The sequence below is a fragment of the Hemicordylus capensis genome, chromosome 6 (assembly GCF_027244095.1).
Source record: "Hemicordylus capensis ecotype Gifberg chromosome 6, rHemCap1.1.pri, whole genome shotgun sequence".
NCBI lineage: Eukaryota > Metazoa > Chordata > Lepidosauria > Squamata > Cordylidae > Hemicordylus > Hemicordylus capensis.
In genome coordinates this window covers 136,757,861-136,774,074 of record NC_069662.1, presented here as the reverse complement: position 1 = coordinate 136,774,074, position 16,214 = coordinate 136,757,861, and the positions used below count along the sequence as shown (strand labels likewise).

At 43.3% G+C, this 16,214-nt stretch overlaps 1 protein-coding gene across 2 annotated transcripts in view; it reads left to right on the top strand.

Moving 5' to 3' along the window:
• The window catches only part of RSU1 (Ras suppressor protein 1), a 107,037-nt gene that overhangs the window by 11,280 nt on the left and 79,543 nt on the right, over nt 1–16,214 (top strand). For both annotated transcript variants that reach the window (XR_008310473.1, XM_053265989.1), the window contains exon 3: nt 13,362–13,412. Coding sequence is in view for 1 of the 2 variants with exons in the window: in XM_053265989.1 (XP_053121964.1) it covers nt 13,362–13,412 (51 nt within the window). In the remaining variant the exon portion in view is untranslated. The remainder of the gene's footprint in view (nt 1–13,361; nt 13,413–16,214) is intronic.

Sequence of the window (16,214 nt, the reverse complement as noted above, 5' to 3'; positions counted from 1 at the left end):
GGCCAAAAAGAAGAGTGTGTTTTGTCACGTGTCCCATCTGCCACTTTTATATATGTCAACAGTTGAGTATTCTTAAATCATAAATCAAAACTTATGTCAGGAATGTATGCTTGTTACCAAGAAGAAGGTCATTTTGCAACTGAAATTATTAAACTATAAATTCTGTCTAAGAATTAAACAGTACTCTTAGAAATGTAAAATAAAATATCTTCTTTTTCTTCTGAACACATGTTGAGCTTTGTGCTATCATGCTCTCTCTGGGCTGATTCAGACACCACGTGGAATCTTTGTTAAAGCCAGGCTCCGTGCAACACTTCTGAGCCTCAGAAGCATGCCCTTCTTGTCCTGTGCACGCAGGAGTGTTCACTTTCACTCTAGGTTAAAGTAAACTGAGACAAACCCATCAATTGTAGCTTATTCTAGCCGACTTCAAATAAACAGAGATCTGTAACTTCAGACCTTGGGTACAGATCTTGGCTTACATGAAGTAAGTAGGCTAGAATAAACCGAGATTGGTGGGTTCAGATGTCATGACCAGTTGTGGTTTGCTTTAAGCTAGAATGGAACTCATGTAGGCATGGGCGGGGGGTGCACACTCCGGAGTCTCACAGACATTTCACAGAGCCTGCTTTAACTGTGGTTCCACATGTCATCTCTCTCTAATGTGTGTGCATATGCACACTCTATGAAAGTTTTAGAGCATGTAAAAAAAGTATGTTTCAAAATGCAATAATGAAGCAACGGTGTTCTGAAAGACTGAGCTGGGGATGTGAAAGCATTAATTTGTATGTGTGGAAGAATAAATACAAGAAAATAGGTAGTGGACTGGAGCATTTTGACTATTTATTTAAGTTTTTAATTTTTAAAAATGGCTCTAATAATGGAGTGGGATAGGAACAGTGATCAGGAAGAGAAATAGTGCATGATTTGTGTCTACATAATTTGTGGGAAATATGCACAAGCTTCTCTTTGAGAGCACTAGGAAGTAAAGCACCAAACCAGGCTACGGGCTGTGGAATATGTGACACATATTGCACCACCACTTCACACATTTTTTTGTGGTGTAAAAAGTTGTCAATCATATGTACTTTTATGTGATCGTTCTAATTCTGATACATAAAATTCTAATTTACAGTTGTTTGTAACTGCCATTAGAGGTAGTCTGAATCATCTGCTCAGTCATGTGACTATGAGGGACAGAACAGTGGCTTACATTCTGCGCAGCACTCCACCAATTCAAGAGTGAGGTTTGCACACTGGTTCCATGCAATTTGAAGCCTGTCCAATGGCTAGTGATGACGGAGAGGCTCCACAGCTCCTAAATTCTGCATCCTTCCTCAGTGGGAGAATCATTGCTACAGTGAAGATGAAATCCATAGGAGCTACAGAGTCTCTCCACCATGGATTGGCTTTGGGGCCATGCAGAGCCAGTGTGCACACCCCACTCTTGATCGGCAGGGCACTGTGCAGAATGTAAGCAAGTATGCAAAGTAATGGAGAGAGGTGTGTGTGTGCATGTGCTTCTTTTCAAAGGATTAGGTGACTGGTCAGATGGTATTGTCCAAACTAGCTCATTGATACAACTGAAACGAATCAAGTTAGAACTAGATATACCCTATTAATTCATTCTTGTTAGACTGTCATTAAGGTATGCAGGTTCTATTTTCATAATGGTTTTAACATATGAGCCATATATTTCTGTTAACATAAAAGCCATATCTTTCTCTAATGTTGTACCCTCTTTATGCACTGAGAACTTCTTGTGTAAGTCCTACATTGGCTGTAGTCTTGCATAATTTCCTTTCTTCGTAGTGACTTGTACCAGAAACATTTCCAGTGGATTATGCTTTTTGTTAGCTCTTTAACATTAATAGAAATATTAAACTGTCCTGAGCCATTTTTGGAAGGGCGGTATATAAATAAATAATGATATGATATGAGAAAATCTTTTTTGACAAAATCTTGCATCAGTCTTATCATACAATAATAAGTTTATCAGTATGTTTATTTATTTATCTATTAAGCCATGCTTCAATTTATGTCCCCATCTTCCCCATGCTGATCCAATTGTCGTAACTCTGAGGACCTGCATTGGCTTAAACGGGGAGTGCCCACCATGATAGGAGTGGTAGTCCACTTGCAAACTCAATGTTGGGACCCCCTGGTTTGTATGAGCACTGAATGGCCCCCAGTAGTGCTGAAAAGGGTGAAATAGCCCTCGTTTTGCTAACCCTTTTACACCCAAGTCTGTCCTCCTAAGCTTAAAGCTCTATATGTTTACTTAGAAGTAATTCCGATTGTGTTCAGTGGGCTTTAATTTTTATTTATTTATTTATTGTTGCATGTATATACCGCCTTTCGTTAAAAGACAACCCCAAGGCGGTTTACAAAAGTTAAAACATACAATAAAAGACAATAAAAATATTAAGCTAAAAATTATAATCCCAGGTAAGTGCGCATAGGACTACCATTTTAAGCATGGTTTAGATCTCGCTTTCTTATCATAGTCCACACCATTGGAAGTAGATAACACAGGATTCTACACCAATTCTGTTCACTTATTCTCATTCAGAATTAAAGTGGCTTGCATAAATATTGTCTTATCATAGCTTCACAGGGACCTGGCACATAGGAAGCTGCCATATACCGAGTCAAACCATAGGTCCATCTAGCTCACTATTGTCTACACCAGTGTTTCTCAAACTTTTTGGAGTCAAGGACCGCTAAATTCTTCGTGCAGAGTTTCAAGGACCGCTACATTCTTCATGCGCAGTTTCCTGGACCAGCAGTTAGTAAAGGGGTTTCAAGTCTGTCTGTCTGTCTGTCTGTCTGTCTGTCTGTCTGTCTGTCTGTCTGTCTGTCAGACTTCTATACTGCACAAAACTTGCATCTCTGGGCAGTTTAGAATGAAAATAATATAAGCATTAAAATAATTAAATTTGGAATCTTTTGCAAACATGGAACATTAGGGGTTCTTAACCTTGGGTCCCTCAGTTAAACTCCCATAACCCCCAACAACAATGGCATTTGGCCACTATGGCTGGGGATTATGGGAGTAGAAGTCCACCAACGTCTGGGTACCCAAGGTTGAGAACCCCTGAATCTAAAAGCCTGGGTGAACAAATTTGTCTCCAGTATGTCTGGAGTGGAGGTGCTTGTGATTACTCAATGGAGAGGGGATGTTGGGCCATTAGAAAAATTCAAAAGCTACATGGGGCCAATGAAAACAACATACAAGCAAGCCCCACTGATGCAAGAGGGAAACAGCGTTCCCTCTCAAGGCGCCTCGACCACAACAGGCAGCTGGGTTTCAATCAACCAACCTTTGGCTGCAAATAATGAGCATGCAAGAACCAGCAGCCCTTCAAGTGGCGCCCACTGCCATACTTTTTCCTCCATGCCCCCGCATCGCATACAGTTTGAAGCTGTAAAGATAGGGAATAAGATAGCTGTAGGAAGATCTCAGCAGCACGTGGAGGCAAGGCACAATAAGGGTCCCACGCCTCCGTGATACTCTTCCTCTTCCGTGCCATGTGCAGAATTGAGTAAGTGAGTGCCTTGATTTCAGTTGGGGGGGGGGGGTTGACTCCCAGTCAGGGACCAGCACTCAACCCTTCGGGGACCGGCAGCGGTCCAGGGACCGGTGGTTGAGAAACACTGGTCTACACAGACTGGCAGTGGCTTTTCCAAGGTTGCAAGCAGGAATCTCTCTCAGCCCTATATTGAAGATGCCAGGGAAGGAACGTGCAGCCTAGATGCTTTTCCCAGAGCGGCTCCTTACAGTGCTCACACTTCGTCTCCCATTCATATGCAACTAGGTTCATATGCAACCAGGGTGAACACTGGCTGGGGGTCGGAGTGGGTGGGGGAGCCCATGCATGCAGAAACGCTGTGCATATATCAGAACCCATATAGGGCACTGGACTAAGGCAACAGAAAATGACCATGCCCCTGGCTACATTCTAATAGGTGGTAGCTAATGTTCTACAAACAAGGAAGGAACAAGATGACAAGAAAGTGCTTCTTAGCTAAAGGGACAAGTCATGCTTGTTGCCACAAGATCAGCTCTTCCTGCAATCTAAAGGAAATTTCCTGTTCTTGTTATTAATAGCAATGACTTTTCTGTTTGAACTTGGGCAAAAGGGATTGTTTAGGAAGAAAATATGGAGAGGAAAAATTAGAACTCCTTTCAGGGGAATAAATTTTTAAAGCATCTAAAACTGAGGCATAGTGATGAGTCTCTTGGTATAAATGGTCTGCTGTTTTCTCTCTCTCTCTGTGTGTGTGTGTGTGTGTGTGTGTGTGAAAATGCATAGGCTACTTCCCGCCTTTACTCCAAAGTGGCTCACAGTGATTAAAACAAGAAGCATAATAAACCTGTAATGAATTCTTTTTTTAAAAAAATAGCCACAGAACACAATAAAACCTTGCAGAAAAAGCAGGCAAAAACTCTTCCATTCAAATCTTGAATGTTCAACAAAACAAACATCGTTTCAGCTGACATTGGAGAATTGTTATAGATGGGAGATGGGATCTCATGGGGTAAAGGTTTGGATGCAGCTGCTAAGAAGGCCCTGTTGGAGGACCCTTGGCCCTTCAGCTGTGGTTGGGCTAGAAATTCCATCATCCCCAGCCACAGTGGCCAATAATCAGGGACAATGGGAGTTGTAGACAGGAGTCCACCTAGGTAATTTTGGCGCCCGGACCGCCCCGCCGCAAGGCCCCCCAAAACCTACTTTTGGGGGCCTCCTGCCACGCCAAACCTCCATATATATTTTTTAATTTAAGTTGCCATGCGGCTGAGGTATGAGTCGAGCAGCCCTTCTCCCCACCACCACCTGTGGTGGCAGTCGGAGCAACGTCACGGGCTTGCGATGATCTCTCTCAACTGTGCAGATGCACCTTGCAGTTAGCAAGACCCTGAGCCGAACAGACAGGTAGGGGTTGCTCCAGCCCCCCGGCAGCCACCCCTTGGCCATGCAATGGCTGAAAATTGTTTTTAAATGGAGGTTCAGCAGGGTGGGCATGGGGTGGCTGTAGGAGCCCCCCTGACCATTTGGAGACCCTCCCCCTGGACCTTGGAGGCCATGGACTGGGAGCCCAAGGGGGATAGAGCGCCTCTGGTTGTAGATCAGTAACAGCTGGAGAACCAATGTTGTGCAGCCCTGGCTTACCCAATCGCTCTACAGGAGCATGTATGCTGTGGAAATCTCTAGATACAACAGGGCCTTCTCAGCAGCTGCACCCAAAACTTGGGACGTTTACCCCATGAGATTGCATTTCCCATCCATCTCAATTTTCCAATGTCAGTTGAAACTACGTTTTCTTGAATGGAAGAGTTTTTGGTTGCTTTCTCTGCAAGGTTATTGTGTTCTATGGTATTGCATGAAGAGCAGAGCCTCTTGGGAAGATAGTAATGTGTAGGTCGATCCATATGAGAGCAGAGTTTGTAAGATACCCTGGGTCCAAATATTTTAGGGCTTGAAAGGTAATTATGAGCAAGTTGAATTGCACCCAGAAATGACCGGAAGCTTGTACAGATAGTATGAAATAGGAGTAATATGCTCCACACATGAAGCCCCTGACACAAGTCTGACTGCAGTGTTGTGTTTCAATTGTAATTTCTGAAAACATTTCAAGGGGACACTAGCGTGAAGTTCGTTGCTGCACTCCTCAGTATTCCCTGTCTTTACTACCTGTACTACTATAATGCGTGCACCTGAGATGAGCCAAAGAGGGTGCCCCTGACTGCATGCTTTTCCTCCAACCCAGAATTTTACCACTGCTTCCAAAAAAAAGGATCACAGGGGCTTTTCAACCAATTGAACTAATGTCAGCTCAGAAGAAATCTAGACATTTTCCCCAATCTCCAGTTGGCAACATGTCAACCCGACATAAAACAAAGATCCAAAATCTTGAACTTGGTTTGATGACGTTGGGTGGGCATGTTGCCAACTGGAGATTAGGACATTTCTGGGTTTATGCCAAGGCTGCACAACCTTGGCCCTTCAGCTGTTGTTGGACTAGAACTTCCATCATCCTCAGCCACAGTGGCCAGTAATTGTGGATGATGGGAGTTCTAGTCGAGTAACAGCTAGAAGACCAACGTTGTGCAGCCCTGGCTTACACAATCTCTACAGGAATGTGCACACTGTGGGAATCTCTAGATTCCCATGAAGCTGATACTTGATTATGTGAACCCACCCATAGAGTAGGTGGGGGGTCTTGTAAGCCATCTATTTCAATCCCCTGCTTGAAGCAGGAAAGCCAGAGCATTCTCAATAGAGAGCTGGCCAACCTCTTCCTCCCCTGAAGGCTCACCACCCTCCTAGGCAAGTAGTTCCATTGTTGAGCTGCTTCTCCTGATCTTCAACCCAAATCTGCCCCCCTGAACCTGATATGAGGGTCTAGTCCTGCCCTCTGGGGAGCAGAGAGTAAATCTTGCCCTCTTTTGTGTGACAGTCCTTCAGGTATTTGAATGCCACCCCCCCCCCCCCCGTCTCCTCTTCTCCAGGCTAAACATACCCAGCTTTCCCTACCTTTCCTAGTAGGGCTTGTTGCTGAAGAAGCATCACAATGGTGTAATGTTTTCTTTTTGAAATTATTGATCTGCCAGCTCTTGACAGAGATTGATAGGTCTTAGAGGAGAAAGAGTTACTACATGCAACTATTATGTGGGCTGCAATGATAGCACTTTGTAGGTGCTGCAAACTGTTCTTGGACTATGTATGAAAGATAGAATTTTAATAAATATTGGAGGAGGTTTTGCAGACCTGTACTGGAAGAAGTATTCTTATTGGCTACTTTGTGCATGTGAAACGTTGGTGCCGATAAAGCCTCTTAAATTTTTGTAGGTTGAACTTGCCGTTCTTCAATGGCAGTATGCCCAAGTGTCATGACTCCTACCACAGCCAGAGGAGGAAGTGGGAGTTCACTGGGGTTGAATCCTTGTCTGTAAGAGATTCACAGTAGGCTGCCACCATCCACTTTATTTTGATGTGGGCAAACCCATTCTCCATATAAGGTTCCTGTGGGGGTAAAGTGGCAAAACTCTCCTGAGGGTTTTGCCATCCTAAAGGGCTGAGCCATCCTAGGCCTCCAAAGGTGCGTGACTAAGGCAAAATGAAGAGTAGCACACTTCAGCAATAAGGATTTATTATCAGATTAAAAGAACAAGGTATGCAATAAGAATAATTAGCTGGGCCAGACACAGAGCATCTGCGCCTCTAGTCTCACCCCCCCCCCCCGCCATTCCTCCCTCGCTGCCATCATGTTTCTTGCTGCCAGTGGCAGCGCCACATTCCTCTCCCTCTGCCGGTAGCTCGCTTGCGAACTCTCACAAGAGCTGCCACGCATGGGATTATACACACACATAACTCTATCTATCTATCTATCTATCTATCTATCTATCTATCTATCTATCTATCTATCTATCTATCTATCTATCTTTTAATAAAACAGATTGTAAGAGAGAGTTTTCATTAATCTGGCAATGCAGATTCCAAGCAGTCAGTAGAGAAAAATAACTTTCTTGATGCGTTTAACTGTACTGGTCCTTATTACTCATAGGCTGCAGCCTTCCTTTATCCCCAGCTGCTCTCAGCCTGCTGCTTCCTGAGGGCCCTCCTGGGTCAGACTAACCAACAGAACAAAGCATTTTCCTCTCCAGTAGGTGGCGGTGTGTATAGTTCCCACCCAGTCCTCTGGATTAGTCCTTCTGCTTTGAATCTCCCGGGTTTTTCACCTTATTAGGAAAGGCCCACCTTCCCAGCAGTTGCTCTAAGTGAGGCCTAGTCCTCCCTCAAAGCCTTACTACCACTACACCAAGTTACCAAATTTTAAATAACTTTCTGGGAAGTTGAAAATCTGCAAATAAGTTGACATAACCTCAATCACATTTTTAAAAACTCTGCTGGCATCACCTTTTCATTTTTATTCTTGGTATTCGTGAGCCTTGCAGCGGCAGTATAAAAGAGTCTTCTGAAATTATACTTCCTCAAAGGCAGACACTGAATTAAAAATGAAGCTAGGATGCCATCTTGTGGATCTAGTGACGTGGTTTAGCACAGCCCTGCCTTTAAGGCTTTTACTGTCAAATAGCTTCAATGACATTTTTCCCTTAGCTCTCAAAGCTGCCTGTCATTATTATCTGTTTAGTCACAGCAATTAATCATGAAGCTAATTGTCAGTTACTAAGAGAGGAAACTTCCCCTAGGATATAAATTGTGACAATGTGGGAATCTTCCCTGTCTTCGGAATTCTGTTGAGTTGCCAGGAGTGCCATGTAATTTTGTCCTAATGTAATCTGTAGTCCAATTACCATGATTCGTTCTTCTGTAGCCTGTTAGACTACAATGGAGCTCACATCACAGAAGCCAAGCTTACCTTGCTGCTCTGCATTTTTGTGGAATGGTGGGTTACTGGGAGTATGCCTGCTATTTATTATTTATTTATTTAAAATATTTATGCCCCACCCCTCCAGTGCACTACTGCTCAGGACGGCTCACAACAATAAGATAGACACAGATACAATAAAAATAATAAAATTAACTATTTTTTAAAAAAAAGTCAGATTAAAAACCACAATTTTTAGGTTCAAATTAAAACTGAAAATTATAAAAAGCTAATGAACCTACCAGATATAGCAATATAATAATGGAGCATTAAAATGGAGCATGTCTAGTTGTTATAGCCTGAGGTCCGAAGAGTTGCTTTAGACTTGCTCAGGTGGTATATAAGGAGTGGTCTTCACTGTTTTTCACTGTTTTTCAAGTGCCTTTTCAGTACCTTCAGACAGTACTGCACTTTTCTCAGTGCCAAGAGGACCCTTTAAGAGAGATGGATCCCTCTCTTAAGAGCTCTGTGTGGGAAGTGGACACTCTGTGTATGCACTTCCCACTCTGTGCATGCCTTCCAAGATAGTTCAGGGGCTCAAGAAGGTTCTGTTTCACTGAAAGGAATTCTCTGGCACTGGGCAAGGCACAGCACTGCACAATGAGAATGGCCATCTCCACTTGGTGTAAGGTGGCCTGTACAGAATATTAAGCTTTGGCTGAAGCTTCACACGGGCCCAGTACTTAATAGCAATAGCACTTACATTTATATACCGCTTTATAGCCGGAGCTCTCTAAGTGGTTTACAATGATTTAGCATATTGCCCCCAACATTCTGGGTACTCATTTTACCGACCTCGGAAGGATGGAAGGCTGAGTCAACCTTGAGCCCCTGGTCAGGATCAAACTTGTAACCTTCTGGTTACAGGGTGGCAGTTTTACCACTGCGCCACCAGGGGCTCCAAGGTTGATGAGGTCTGCTGCTGGCCCCTGGCCTTACAATGAAAAACATTGGTTTATGGATTCCCCTGAATGACATATTGCAAGCTGCTTTTGATACTAGTATTATGAATTTTTATATACCATTCTTCAACAAGAGTCCTGAAAGCATTTTATATAGACTAGTAATATTAAATAAAGATGGCTCTCTGTCCCCGAAGGGCTCACAATCTAAAAAGAAACATAAGGTAGGCACCAGCAGCAATTATTTTATTCATTTATCATATTTATATACTTCCTGAAATGTGTCTCTCTAGGCAGTGTACACAGTTTAAACAACAAATGTAAAATAGAGTAAAAACAATGGAAACAATTTCATAGAATAAAAAGTTAAAGCAATTTCATCGGACACACACACACACACACACACAGAGCACTTGGGCTGACACACATACACACGTACGGAGACATGGACGGGGAAGGACGGACATGAACTGACATGAACAGGTGTGCGCACTCGGATGGACACAGACACACTCTCTCTCTCTCTCTCTCTCTCTCTCTCTCTCTCTCATACACACACTCTCTCATATGGACAGGCTCACACACACTCTCTCTCTGCCGAGTGATCTCATAAGCCAACTGGAAAGTAGGCTAAAAACAATTAAACAGGTTAAAATTAATTCCGGTTAAAATCCTGAGAGAACAGATGTGTCTTGAGGATCTTCCTAAAAACAAACAGAGATGTCTCATTTTGACATAGAGCATATTCCAAAGCCCTGGAACAGCCTCAGAGAAGGCCCAGTCATAAGTCGCCATCAAACAAGCAGGTGGCAACTGTAACCAGACCTCTTCAGATGATCTCAGTAGGCTATAGGGTTCATGATGGAAAAGGTGCTCCCTTAAGTACCCTGGACCCAAGCCATTGACAGTTTTCTAGATAATAACCAGCATTTTGTATTTCACTTGGAAACATAGCTTCAGCCAGTGCAGTTCTTTTAAAATCGATGTGTTATGGTCCTTTCGGGTTGTCCCAGAGACCAGTCTGGCTGCCGCATTCTTTACCAATTGTAGTTTCTGGACGATGTACAAAGGCAGCCCCATGTAGGATGCATTATAGTAATCAAGCCTGGAGGTTACCAGCATATGCACCACTGTTTTAAGGCCATGCAACTCCCAAAATGGGCGTAGCTGATGTATCAGCTGAAGCTGATTAAAAGTGCTCCTGGCCTCTGCTTCAACCTGAGAAACAAGAGAGTTTGGGATCCAGGAGCACTCTCAGGCTGTGTACTTTGGGAATGCTTCAGGGGGAGTGTAACCCTATCCAGAACAGGCAGATCTAAGCCATCTCTTGGGTCCTGATCCTCCACAGTCAGTACCTCTGTCTTACTTGGATTCGACTTCAGTTTGTTTTCCCTCGTCCAGCTGCTTGCCATCTCCAGGCAGGCATTTAGGGATGTTATGACATTTGCTGATGATGTTGATATGGAGAAATACATTTGGGTGTTATCAGCATATTGATAGCACCCTGCACCAAACCTCCTGATGATCTCTCCCAGTGGTTTCATCTACATGTTAAAGAGCATTGGAAACAGTATGGGGCCTTGTGAAACCACATACTTTAGTTCTCGCTTTGCTGAGTAGCAGCCTCCAAGTGAAACCATCTGTCATCTACCAGAGAGGTAGGAGTGGAGCCCCAGTAAAACAGTGCCACCTCCATCAGGCGACCCAGAAGGACACCATGGTCAATGAGTGTCCACTGAGAGATCCAAAAGGATCAGCAGAGTAACACTCCCTCTGTCGAAAACCTGTTGAAGCTCATCGAACAGGCTGACAGAGGCAGTCTCAACTCCATTGCTCACCTGAAAGCTGCTTTGAAATGGGTGTAGATAATCTGTATCATCCCAAACTGCCTAGAGTTGAAAGGCCACCACCCGTTCAGTCATCTTGCCCAACTATGGAAGATTGGAAATGGGTCTGTAACTGGCTACCTCTGAGGGATCCAGTGCAGGTTTCTTCACTACTTAAGGGATGTTGTGCTGCAGTTGAACAGGTACAGTTTCTCTCCCCCTGTTAAATATAAGGGAATGGCCTTTTTAAAAGGTGCCTCTGTGCACAGTAAGCAGGGGTCTGAGATTCAAACATTTCTGAGTTTCAAAAGCAGCTGGTGACACTGTTGATGTCAGGTCTGTGTGGACTTCTGGCCGAGTGCTGTTGTGGCAGCCTAGTGACCATTGTCTCTGTGTACCAGTAATGCAATGCTTTCATCTGTGCGGCTGCATCAAATGATGCCACTGCAGGGACAAGCACATTGCATGTTGTTTGAACAAAAATGTCTGCCTCTAGCAGCACAGCTGTGTCTGAGTGCCCCAGGGTTAGGGCTAGGTTTGCTATTAAGGGTTTGTGGTATCAGTAATTTCCCATCAGTGGGGAAGAGTGGTCAGTGGTAGGACACATGCATTGCTTGAAGAAGACACTAGGTTCAGTCCCTAGTATCTCCAGATAGGACAGGGAACATCCCATCTGAAACCCTGGAGAGCCACTGTCAGTTCATGCTGTTGAAAAATGAGCGAGATAGGCCAATGGGCTAACTTTGTAAGGCAGCTTCCTCTGTATCCTGTGAAAGATATCTGCTGAGACCCTGAAGGGCTGCTACCACTTGAAGTAGATGGACTAACATTCTGACTGCTGTGGATGTTCACAGGACTGGGAAACAGGCAACCAGCTGGGCCTTGTTCTTGTTACCTGGCACAGATCAAAGCACTTGCAGTGTGTGTTTGACATAAGAACAGCCCTGCTGGATCAGGTCCAAGACCCATCAGGTTCAGCATCCTGTTTCACACATATCTCACTGAGATATTTGGTTCTTGTTGTTTTCCTGGAGCTCTGACAGCATTCTTATTTCAGTGCAGTTATGTGAAGGACTTCAGAACTGTGGGAAATCTCTGTATCCCACAGAATAGGAAAAGCCTGTCCTGCAAAGTGAGCCTGGCTCTGTGAAGAGTGTCATACCACGCTGTACAAATTGATTTTTAGGAAGAGGGTATAGGTTGTATCCAAACTTTATGCTGCACTTGTGGAAGCTCTTTCCATGAATGTAAGAGGAGTTGTAGTCACACAAGGATCTCTTCCGTGAATATAACTCCTTTTGTTCATGGGAGAAGCTTTTGCAAAGGGCATAGCAGTGCTGTTCCAAACCTGTAGCTATGAGGTGCAGTATATGGGAATGTCTTTCCTACCATTCAGAAGAATTCCTGTTAATGCAGCATTGCTTTAGGGGGCTTCATGTTCACAACTCATTTAACAGGAAGCCCCCTAAAACAATTCTCCATTTTTACTTGCCTGTACCGTGTGTTGCAGAAAAGTAGTCTTCTTTTTCATGCTTTTTAGCCTACTTTCCTTAAGGAAAGTATGCTTATGAGATCACCCAGCATTCTGTGTGTGTCCATGTGTGTATCTTTTCCCTCCCCACCCCCCATCTTTGCAATGCCTGGACCGATATGATCCAAATTTGGTACAGTTGTAGGGACTCCTCAATGACATAGTTTGATGATGATGTCATCCACCACGATTCAAGATGGTGGAGACATTAACATTTAAGGCTGAAATGGGTTAACTTGTGAGGGTAGTAATTATCAATATAGATTATAATGAAAGGAAAGTAGGCAGATTAGTTTTTACCAGAACAACTTGGTTTTTTAAGTGTTCACCACACCTCTTCAGGTAGTGGCTGCAACAGCACCTAGAAGTGCTAAGAATTGTTCCTATGGCTGGCGGCTGCTGCTGCTGCTCTTTTTAGTCCAGAATGAGGCAGGATAATTTGCCTCTTTCTAACCCAAAAGCGATGGTGAGCAGCAGCAGTTGGCCACTAGGAGCAGTATCCCTGCCTTGAATTCTATGAAATCCACTAGAAGAAAAGCTGTAATGCCGCCACTCATCTGGATGTCCGCGCTAGATCTCCAGTGGTGACCAGGCAACTGGTTGGGATCAAGATTGTGTTAACCTATGTAACCCTTTATTTTCTCCCTTCCTTTCTGATGGAGTTTTGCCTTACTTTTTCATTGATTGCATTTTTCTGTTTGTTTACAGTCACTCTGTCTCACATCACACAGCTGGTTCTCAGCCACAACAAGCTCACAAGTAAGTTCATTTCTAAATACTTTGTTTCTTCCTCATGATGAATAAAGTTATCTGCTGATACGAGTGTAAACTCCGCTAGTAGCCATTGTGCTTTTGCGTGTAGACTGGACTTTACTGTCAAATGGTGACTTGACACCTTCTTAAAAGAAGTTACCTAGTTCCTAGTCAAAATTCTGAGGATCTGTGAGCCAGTCTTGCATAAATGTTCTGATATTCTTGGCACTGGAACTAACAGGAGAATTTTTAATGGTTTTTTCTTATAAAATGGCAGGTGATTGTTTTCCTTTGACTCTGTTCTTAATGATTTGTAACTATTTACCTGATTTTGTGTGGGCTGGTTCTCATGATCAAAATCTGCGTAGGAGGAGTGTCCAGCCAAGCTCCAAGTCCCCTGCATTCTCCTGAGAAACAGTTGTGTGCTGGCAAATATCAAGGTAGGAAGAAGGGGAAGTGATCATGTGCTAGCCCCAACTGGGTAGGACAGCGTGGGACGTGCTTTTCCTCTGCCCTCAATACAGTGCTGGGTTCATGAGGTAGGTTGGCTGCTGCCCCCTTATCCAGATCAAGGCTAACACACGATCACTTCCCCCTCCAGAGCCTGTCTGGATTATGCTCCTACCCTAACTTCTGATCATGAGAACCAGTCCTGTGTGTGTTGTTTGAATAGTTTGAGACGCAGACTGCATTGGACTAACAAGAGTAGAATATGAATGACTTTATTGTTAAGAATATTTGTATATTGCTTTTCCACAAAACATGTTCTAAGGGCAGTTTACATAGAAGGGATATGTCTTCCTTCCTGTCCCCAAAGCATTCACAGCCTGAAATGAAACACAAGGTAGATACCAGCAACAACCACTGGAAATAACTGGTGCTGGAAGTTAATAAGGAGAGTTGTATTTAGCCCCTCCTGCTAATATAAGAGGTTTGCCACACTGTAAGTTACCTCTTTGCCCAATAACAGGAGATACGTGTGCTTGATTATTGTACAGGCTTTAAACCACACCGACACACTTCTTTCTTCATATGAAGTTTACTGGAATAAGAAATCTGTCATTTTAATGTGGCTTTATATCTATTAAAATCTTATCAGAAATATTTTTCACATATTCATTATGTGAAAAATACCCAACAACTTAGTGTATTTGCATTTAGTTTTAAGGTGTGCTCTTGAAACACTTTCTGAGCTGAGATTTACTAGAATAGAAACTGAATAAACATAAATATGTTGTGCTCCTTCCCTTCAAAAAAGATTGAATTTCAGTTCTATTATTTGTCACATTGGACACTCATGACCTAATCCTTTAAAAAGATACAATTAATTGTCTGAGTAGATTGTCCTCAAAATGACTTGAAGAAAACAGAGTCTGTGACACTTGATATGCCCCACTAAGGTCATATTAGCATCTTTTACTAGTTTCCTGGCATCTAAATGAGTGTGCCCTGCTTTGCTGTTCTACTGTTTATAGTAAACATGTGCATTTCCTGAGGAGATAAATATGCATGAAAGGTAAGCAGAAGTCCAGTATTTTCCATTCAGTATTTGCAACTCCACATGTCATCTTGCTAAAAACAGGCAAGGCTATATCACAACAGTATGTTGTCTTGTGTTGCTTTCAGTTTTTGCTATTGTATTACCGTTTTAGGTAACATTATCATTAAAATGCTTTTCACACTCATCAATAAATCTGTCACACGTCGATACTAGCGGTGTGCATATCAATTCGAGTTTGAATCTTTTTGAGCTTGAAATAGGCCATTTCGAGTGAGTTGTACTCGAAATGAAATGCCCTTAAAATAAAGGGCCTGTTTCGAGTTCTAATAGAAATGACCCCGTTTTGACTTCGACTTGATTCGAGGGCAATTTTGGCAGGCTTTCTCCACTTGCTGATTGGCTTCCAATCTCCTTGCTAATTGGCTTATCACACAGATCAAATGATGTCATGGACAATTGTGCCTCCATTTCCTGGGGCGGGGGACAAAAAAGGAGTGAACTTAAGAATGTTTTCAAAGGGCCTGGGGAGGGAGGCAGAGAGAGCCATTAGTGTGCCCTTGAAGATGATACATTGGGAGAGGAGGAAGGAACGACACAAGCATGAGTGCCTATCTGCCTTCCTTGAGTTGTGGTTTTTGTTTGTGAGATAGTGTTGTGGCAAGAAATTGACAGTGGCAGCTTAGGAGTGTGTAATATTTTCTTGGTGATTGCTGTGAGATGAGCTCCATGTCTGGCCTTGAGACTAACTTGTGTTTCATTCACTGCTCTGGTCTGTTCTGCAATCTGCATTGCAAGTTGTACTCAGTCAAAAATGCAGCTGAATTTGCTCTAGTTGAACCTATGGCTATGCTTGCTGTTAAGCGTGCTGCTGTGGCAACTATTGCAATGAAGTCATAATTGTGTGACTTGTGCCAATGATGTTACCATGGCTGGCAGTGGATTCTGGGTCAGTGATTCTTTTTTGGCCATTTTGGAAAAAAGTGTGTTCTGTGTCAGGAGGGATAGATTCCCTTTTACTATGTGCTTCTAATCTGCAGTGTTTTGCAAGGAAGGGACACAAAATGCATTGCAACTTGCAATACAAAACCTGTTGTGTGCACTCTGTAAGTGCAACTTGTTTCGGACATAGGGAACAATGGGGAACTTGAAACACCCTGCTGTTCTCCATAGGTAGCTCCAAGGGACACCAAAGTGGGTTGGGTGGTAGGGCATGATGGATGCTACCTACCACCAACCCACAAAATAAATGGGCAAGCTGTGGTACTGTTAAGTGTGATTTAACAGTACCACAGCCATGCACAGCCATT